At 37.9% G+C, this 8,964-nt stretch overlaps 1 protein-coding gene and 1 long non-coding RNA gene across 8 annotated transcripts in view; one reads left to right on the top strand and one right to left on the bottom strand.

The window, feature by feature from the left end:
* Positions 1-8,964, top strand: part of LOC117286514 — a 63,802-nt gene that overhangs the window by 41,759 nt on the left and 13,079 nt on the right. The window lies entirely within an intron of this gene.
* Positions 721-8,964, bottom strand: part of Tprkb (TP53RK binding protein) — a 9,817-nt gene continuing 1,573 nt past the window's right edge. For 3 of the 5 annotated variants that reach the window (XM_010609567.3, XM_010609565.3, XM_010609566.3), the window contains exons 2-5: positions 6,073-6,246; positions 4,633-4,755; positions 2,898-3,074; positions 721-1,504 (exon numbers count right to left, since the gene is read on the bottom strand). In XM_010609567.3, the coding sequence (XP_010607869.1) occupies positions 1,421-1,504; positions 2,898-3,074; positions 4,633-4,755; positions 6,073-6,213 (525 nt within the window). In that variant the 5' untranslated portion in view covers positions 6,214-6,246 and the 3' untranslated portion in view covers positions 721-1,420. The other 2 variants (XM_010609568.2, XR_002024890.1) reach the window with 2 other exon arrangements.

The raw sequence follows: 8,964 nt of genomic DNA on the forward strand, positions 1-8,964 counted from the left end.
TCAACTCTCTAAGCTTTGCAGGAAAGGATGCTTTTATAATACAGAGACCTAGCAAAGAAACACCTTACCCAAATGGTCAAATTACAGGCATTGTATACTTCCTGATGAGATGCAGTGGAAAGAACATAATCTTCACCTAAATTTTAATAATTTAAAATGAAACAAGATAAGTAGTATCTGCCAGGGGTGGTACTGCCCGCCTATTTCAGCATTCCAGAGGTTGAGGCAGGAGGAGCCCAGAATTTAAGGTCAACCTGAACTACTGAGAGACTCTGTCTTTAAAAACAAAGATAAATGACGTCTATCACTTCTATACCAAAGCTTTACAGCACCTGGGTTCCTAAGTCACTGCAGTGAGTCTTCCTACTGATTTGTGTTGTCTCTGCAGAAAAAGTAAGACATAATTTTCCATTGTATACAACCAGTTTTAGGAACTGTTTGTTACTGCAGCCTAACTGACCCACAAGTCCACAAACTAGACCTCCAATCAAATCCTGCCCACCATATTTTGTAAATCATGTGACATCAGCACGTCCTTATGGGTGGTCTGTGGCTGCTTCAGTACTATAACTTGTATAACATGTAGTTGAGTAGTTGCAGTGGATTATGTCTGCAAAGAGGAAAATTTTTATGTCTTGTTCTTCATGAAAGAGTTCATTTGCTATCTTTTTCTTTGTTTCTTTTGTTTTTGGAGACAGGGTCTCAATATGTAGCCCAGCCTGGTCTCAAGCATACAGTAATCCTCTTGCCTCAGCCTCCTGAGTGTCAGGATCACAGATGTGTACCACCATGTTCAGAGAGTTTGCTGAGTCTTGATCAAACCTATCTTGACTGACACAATAAAAAACACAGGTGACAAGAAAATCCAATTATTTATCAAACACGACTATACTCTAGTTGTGTGACCTTAAATGACTTAATAGTGCTACAATTTTTTTTAACCTAACAATTTTTACTCAAAATATAGTTCCTTCCTTTACCTCGCAGTAATTTGTGTCACCAGGAACCCCTCCAAAAGCCCCAGGCCTCAACTGCTTTCTTTTTTCTCACCTTTTTTTTTTTGGTGGTATTAGGGATTGAACCCAGAGCTTTCAGATTGTTTCTACAAGTTTTTAGTTGCTCCTTATATAAAATGGGAGTAAAAGCACTTTGTAGGTCTGCTGTGAGAATTAAATACACATAAAATACAAAACAGCATCCAGAAGCTCAGAAGGGGAGTGATGGAGTAGGCTGAAGTAGGGGTGGGATGTGAGCTGGTGGATATAGAATTGCTAAAGTAAGAACCCAACACACTGTAGGTGCTCAATAAATGGTTGCAATTTTTCTTCTAATTACATAAAAGTATTTGAATATATACAAATGTAGCGATAAAAAAGTGTTTTCTTTAATGATGACAATTTCTGTTAATATTTCTAACATTTCACAAAACATCTTTTGTTGACATTCTGCAAATGATGCTGTCCAATAATGTCCCAATGCTTTCTTCTTGTGACAATTTATATATCTGTAAAAATGAGAGACAAATAATATCCTTCTGATACATTCATGCACTAGTAATTGTCATTCTACCAACATTGATAAGTGAAATTTTCATTCAATTATTGGGTTAATCATATGAAATCATGAATCACAGATGTGATTAAAATATTCAAAGCATATGAAAATTCACTGCTTATCTCAAATATTTCTTTTAAAATGTAGTTAGAACATAAACACTCTCTGTACATAAAAACGTATTTGCATCAACTTTTGGTTCCGGAGATCAAACTCAGGACCTCAGGCTTGCCAGGCAAGTGCAGTGTCACTGGGCTACATCCCCACTCTATTTGTATCAATTTTTGGGGGGATACCAGGGATCAAACTTGAGTCCTTGCGCTTGCAAGGCAGGTGGCAGAATCACTGAGCCAAACCCCTGGCCCTATTTGTATCATTTTTAAAAGCACTCATCTAGATACTAACTTATACTACAGTCAATATTCTAGATGTACTATATAACCTTGAGAATTAAAGGTACTCACTTTTGTTTTGTTTTTCAGCTTTGAGTTTACTGGTACATTTTAGGGATACAGTACAGTTATATTCATTGTTGGGATCTTGTACCTCTACATGTCAAGTCTTGGTTTTCATTTTTTCCCCTTGTCCCTGCCCTCCCTTCATCCCCTCCGCCCCTCCCCATCTACAAACACTTTATTTTCATCTTTTCATTATCTCACATTTTTTTCTTTTCCCTTATTACCCTTCCCCCACCCGTCCCACCTTCCCTACACCTTTAGCTCCTTTCTTCCCATTTCTCAATGTCAGTAATCTTATTAGGATCTTCTGTATTATTGCAGATTATTCACACCAGAGAGACTATTTGGTATTTACACATGTGTGCCTTATTTATTTCACTTAGGAGTATATCTTCAATATGTATCCATAGCTACTCACTTTTGTAGAGAATGTTTTTATCAATACATTTCTAATTGTACTTTACATGCACCTTCTAGTTCATCTGTAATTATTCTTAAATCATTTAAAATATTAACAGTTCTTAAAAGGCCAAATGAATAGGTACATGGTTTTGTTTTTTGTTGTTTTGGTTTTTTTTTTTTTTGGTCCTGGGGATGAACTCAGGACCTTGCACTTGCAAGGCAGGTGCAGGGTGGCCCTGAGCTCAATCTCCGGCCTGTTTTTTGTTGGTTTTTGAGACAGGGTCTAGCTACATAGTTCAGACTGGCCTTGAACTCACTATGTAGCCCAGGATAGCTTTGGACTCATGGAGATCCTCCTGCCTCTGCTTCCAGAGAACTGGAATTACAGGCGTGGGCCACCATACCTGGCTAGGTCCATTGTTGACCAATAAACAGCATCAGCATTAGTCAACTATCACACTCTAACAATGTAAATTTACAAACCTTTTTGACTTCTGAAATATTTGTTATTTCAGGAAGATTTTTCACAGAAACCTGAAGACCTTCCACTTGAGATATTAGGTACTCTTGATTTATTTGGTTTTTTCCCTCTTCAATGTAAACAATTAAAACTGATGTGTCATTTGCTGAGACACCAAATTTTTTCAAAGCTTCTGAAATCTAAGGAAAAGAAAAACAAAGAATGAACTAGATCTGAAACATTTCATGTGCCTTCTTTAGACAAGTGCTTCCCGCTTTTCCTAGTTTTTCCCTCCCATAATCCTTTAATAATCCCTTCCCAGCTTCTACTGTTTTGGCCTCTAATGATCAGCCTGCTTACAGCTGCACCTTGCTCCCACAAAGTCAAGGCCCTATTCCTCCACACAGCATGGAAGCAGCACCACCTTTTGGCCCAAGTGACCTTCCACCCACATGTTCCTAGCACCAGCCAGTCTGCGGTTCCTGCTGTGTTTTGTACCCTTCCGCCTATGCTTATGTCTTGTCCTCTGTCCATCACCCTTCGCTCTGTGGCTTGGCTGCTCAATAAATGTTTGAGGATCCAGGGCCACTCTCACTGCCACATTCTCCTCCCTCCAGAATGAGTATCTTCACCATTCTCCTACCAGTGCATTCATACTCCAATTATGTCATATAACTTAAGGCAACTTAACTTGTCTTATTTTATCTGCCTTTCCTCAGAAACATACTTGCTTCTTTTGCTCCTAGAACCAGAACTGGAATAAGAATAGCATCCTGAATTATTTCAAAATATCTCTAAGAAACAATCGTGACCTGTTAAATTTTATTGCAGGTACTGGGGAATTCTATTACTATGCTAAGATAACTGCATTTTATAAACTTTGCAGTCATCTCTACTTTGACCAAACCACAAGCTTCCTGATGTTCTCTTGATGGTATTAGTAGCTAGTTGTGTTAATAACTAGTGGTAATACTAGAACTTTATCAGCAATATTTCAGTCATTTTTTTCATGTGCTACATGCATGTGGAATGTTGTCAGCTCAACTTGTTTGTTTTTGGTACCAGGGATCAAGTACCAGGGTCCTTGCGCTTGTGAGGCAGGTGACAGAACTACTAAGCTAAATCCCCGGCCCTCAATAATTTTTATTAAAGAAGAAATCCTATGAGTATTTCAAACCACAAAATCTTCTCATGCACTTAGTATGTGAGTGAGCATGGATTTAGGACTGTTTTAGGAAACAGCAAGTTCCTGAACTGTTTATGAAAAAGACACGCATCATTCCCTCAAGAGTTTACAGGAGAGTGAAAGACATGCATTAATGTATAAAATGTCTAAGTCCAATTTTTATCATTTGGATTTCTGTCAATCTGTTAAGCAAAAATACTTGAGAGATCTTCCTAAACCCACAGGCAAAACTAGCTTCATTTAATTTGGCCAAACTTTTGTTTACTCAGATTGAAACTAACTACAAAGCTTATTTGTCTAGGTAGCACTAAACCTCAAATCTCAGTTTAGAGCACTGTGATTATTTTGTTTTATTACTAACAACTAGTTTCCTAGAACTTAACCTCCACCCCAACCCTAAAGAAAATATATGTTATTATGACAAAGGCAACAGAAATATGGACAATAAATTCCACACTGGGCTGGGGATTTAGTTCAGTTGCACCGCACCTGCCCTCACAAGCCTAAGTTCCTGAGTTCGATCCCCAGTACCAGAAAAAAATTTTAAAATTTTTAAAAAAATTCCACATTACATTGTTATTTGGGGATAGGTTGAAAATAATTTCAGTAGATAGAGTTCGTGTCTTCATTTTTCCCAATTTGTAGAGGTGAACTGCTTTGTTTGCTGCCACAAGTATCTGAAATGGGTCAACAATCTACCAAAGAGAATAAAAACAATTAATGGGGAGGAAAAAAAATTGCATGGGGACAATCTGAAAGTCTAAAGATATACTGCTATCTTATGGTGACTTTGGTATGCAGTTTTACTTCATATGACTTATGTGGAACATATTTTCAAAACTGTTATCTGCAGGTCCTCGATAGTTAAAAAAAATAAATTATAGAATCTTAGCTAGATGTGGTACCACTCACCTGTAATTCTAGCACTTGGGCAGTTGAAGCAGGAAGATCACTGAGTTTGAAGTTAACCTGGGCTACATGGTAAGTTCAAGGCCAACCTGAACTACATAGTAAGACCATGGCCCAAAAAACAAACACAGAATCTTAAAGCTTTGAGGAACTTAAATAGTAAGAAGAGATTTTGAAATAACATTTATGGAGGGCTAAGAAGGGAAATGCTATATTCTAAATATTTTACCTGTATTACTGCCTACAGTGTTCATATTCCTCAATGAAATCAGTATTATTCACATGTAAAAGATGAAGTCAGGGCTGGCAATTTAGCTCAGTGGTGCTGCTACCTGCCTTGCAAGTGCAAGGACCTGAGTTCAATCCCCGGTACCAATAAAATTTAAAACAAAACAAAACAAAAAATAACAAAAAAAATACAAGCCAGGGATTTAGCTTAGTGGCGCTGCACTTGCCTCAAAAGCACAAGGTCCTGAGTTTGATCCCTGGTGTCGGGGGAGGGGGGGAGATGAAGTCACTGAAATAAAGAACATCTGGGATGAGTCCCAGCTCTGTCACTTACCACCCTGAGAACTTGAGCAAGTTCCTAGTGTTTCATCTGTTAGGCAAAAAATAATAGTACTTACTTGGTAAGGCTGCTGAAGGTGAAGTGAGTTAGGTTAGAGAAAGCACTAAGTACAACGCCAGGGGCAGGGTAAACATGATGTAAGTGCTTGCTACAACGTGCTCAAAGTTATAGGAAGTGGCAGAGCTGCATTAAGCCCAGTACTTCAGCCTCATAGTGTGTGCTCTTAACCACTGTGCCGTATCGTCTTCACAGACACTGTCCTGTTCAGAACCCTCATTTCACACACAAGAAGCTGGACAGTTGGGCATGTGCCAGACCACACTGTGGTCAGAGCTACACCATAACCTTTTCTCTTCTTCAGGGCAGGGCCTGGAGCTTCTGCTTCCATTCTTTGTTCAAGGCTGGCTAAGCCTGACTTTGACAAGAACTTTTTATCTTAAAATGATAGAATTGTAGCCTAAACTATATCATGAAAAATTAACATACTCTGAAAAAATCCCCTTACGGTTCATTCAGTTTCAAACTTTGTACTTACCACTGTAGGATTTATTAATGAACCATCAATGCTGCCTTCCATGGCCTTTTTTCTCAAGTCTCCAGCATTTTTTACATCTTTAAATAACAGAAGGGTCACCCTACATTCGGGAAATAGGTCCAGCTGATGTGTTAACTGCATTTCATAGACAAGCAGGTTTCTATCGCACCAAACCTAAAAAGACCAACAGATTTCTTTTATAAAAGTTAACATTAGTCTAACATTGTGGTATACGCCTGTAATCCCAGCACTAGGGAGGCTGAGGCAGGAACAATGGAGGTTCAAGGCCAATCTGGCCTACATAGTGAGTTCAAGGCTGACCTAGACAATACCCTGTCTCAAACAAAACTAAACAAAATTTAACATTGTGACTTGTTTCTTAAAAAACAGACTTGCTAACAAGTGAAAGTAAATTGATACTATGAAATGATAATGAACAGTAAATTAGAAAAACCCATTGCCAGGCCTGGGATTTAGCTCAGTGGTTCTGTCACCCGCCTTGCAAGCACAAGGTCCCAAATTCATGAACCCTGATACCAAAAAAAGGAAAAACAAAGAAAGAAAAATCCATTGCCAAACATATTTGGCCTCCTCGTGCTTTCCTAACCCTGCTGAGGTGTTTCTAGTTCTTTTCCCATGCCTGGGAAATGGTCACAGGAGCTGCCTCATCCCCTGCCTGTCCAGATGAGAGGGTCACTCTCGTGACTGAGGGACTTAACCAGGAGCAGAATATTAGGAAGTTTTGGAACATAGGCTACTTACAGTATTAATTAAACTTTACTGCACCTTAGTTTTTTAGCTTTCTGATCTATTTTAATTTTAGCAGAATCTGGAGACAAATATAATTGTAGCCAGGCGTGGCGCTGCACGCCTGTAATCCCAGCACTCCGGAGGCTGAAGCAGGAGGATCACTGTGAGTTTGAGACCAGCCTGGGCTACATAGTGAGTTCTAGGGCAGTCTCAACTACATAGTGAGACCCTGTCTCAAAAATAAATAAATAAATAAATAAATAAATAAATAATCAGTCTCAACTACATAGTGAGACCGTGTCTCAAAAATAAATAAATAAATAAATAAATAAATAAATAAATAAATAAATATAATTGAAAATAATAAAGTATCACACTTGACCCAAACATATTCATCCCATGCATGGGAATTAGTAGAGAAAGTGCAATAAATAAAAAATAAATAACACTGGTCTTTCCTTAAACGTAAGTTTAGCAAGGAAGAACAGGGTATATATAAAGACATAAAAGTACTGTGTAGGGACACACTCAGTTACAACTGCTTTCTCAGCATGCTCAAGGCCCTGGGCTGCATCCCCAGCAATGAAAAAAATAAAAAATAAAAAATAATCTGAATAAACAGAAAGATGTAACTATATCTTTGAATGGAAAACTAAGTACTATAAAAATTGATTTTTGAAAACAACTTTAACCTTTTTTAGGGAGTCCCGGGGATTTAACCCAGGACCTCACATGCCAAGTGTGTCCTCTACCACCCAACTATATGACATCCTTAGCTCCCAACAGTTAATATTTTGTTCATTTCATCCTTTTACTCTGTGGGTTCCATTTCTAGGAATTGTTCTCAAGGAATTAATTCAAAATTTGGGTATTAAGATGAATTTCTCATTATTTTAACAGTGAAAGGTTAAAAACAACTTATATAATCAATTTCAGATTAGTGATAACAACCATTAAAAACTATACACTTAGCAAGGCTTGTTGGTACTGGTCTACAATCCCAGCACACTGAAAAACTGAGGCAGGAGGATCACAAGTTCACACTCAGTTTAAATAATTTAGCGATGATTTAGCAAGACCAGGTCTCAAAATAAAATAAAAAGAGCTCTGCCTTGCAAGCACAAGGTCCCGAGTTTGATCCCTAGTACCAAATAAAATAAAATTAAAAGCTGAGGATATAGCTCAGCACAAAGGCCATGGAGTCAATGTCCACTACTGAACACAAAATGAAAAACTTTACTCTTGATGATGTGTGAAAACAGCAGTAACATTAAACACTTTGATGGAAAATGAAACAAAATGTGGCTGAACTTCTGGATTTTGAAAAGCTGCATATAAAGAAAAAGATTGAAAAGAAAACAAAGCAAAAAAGTAAAAAGTTATTTAATTTGCTGAAAGTACATGTGGATTGTTCTGAAAAGGGGAAAAAGAATATTTGTAAATAATATCCTGGCACACAGTAGTTCAATCTTTAGTCATATCGCTTCTCAGCCTTTTGGCGAAGATCAAGTGCAATCTTTAGTCATATTCATGTCTAATGAAAAACACATGGATACTAAATTATATTAAGTATAATACCAATTATACAAAAAGATATACGGGGTAAAAAAAAAAGATTTGAAGGAAATATCTAAACAATATCATCTTGATTAGTGAGATTACTAGGTGATTTTCTTTCCCCTATTGGAAGTACTGAGAGTTGAACCCAGGGCCTTCACACTGAGCTACATCCCCCTGGACTTTTTTTTTTTTTTTCAGACAGGGTCTTCTAAGTCAGTAAATTGCCCAGGCTAGGCTTGAATTTTCTTATCTCCCTTCTTCAGCCTCCCAGAGGGCTGAGATTACAGGCATGCACCACAGGCCTGGCTTACTAGGTGATTTTTACAGTCTGGATAAAAATACATATATATTTTGGCTGGCCTAGCCATAGTGGCCCACACTTGTAATCCCCAGCACTTGGGAGGCTGAGGCAGGAAGATCGCTGTAAGTCCAAGGCTAGTTTGGGCTACAGAGTCAAACCGTGTCTCAAAACAAACAAACCCCCCAAAATAAATTTTGTTGTGTCTGTTCTGAATTTTCAACAGAGAGCATACAAAACATAAGTATTTGCAATCAGGGAGGGAGAAAATTTTTTCTTTTTTT

Source organism: Fukomys damarensis, unplaced genomic scaffold (assembly GCF_012274545.1).
Source record: "Fukomys damarensis isolate Sample0158 unplaced genomic scaffold, DMR_v1.0_HiC HiC_scaffold_2, whole genome shotgun sequence".
Taxonomy (NCBI): domain Eukaryota; kingdom Metazoa; phylum Chordata; class Mammalia; order Rodentia; family Bathyergidae; genus Fukomys; species Fukomys damarensis.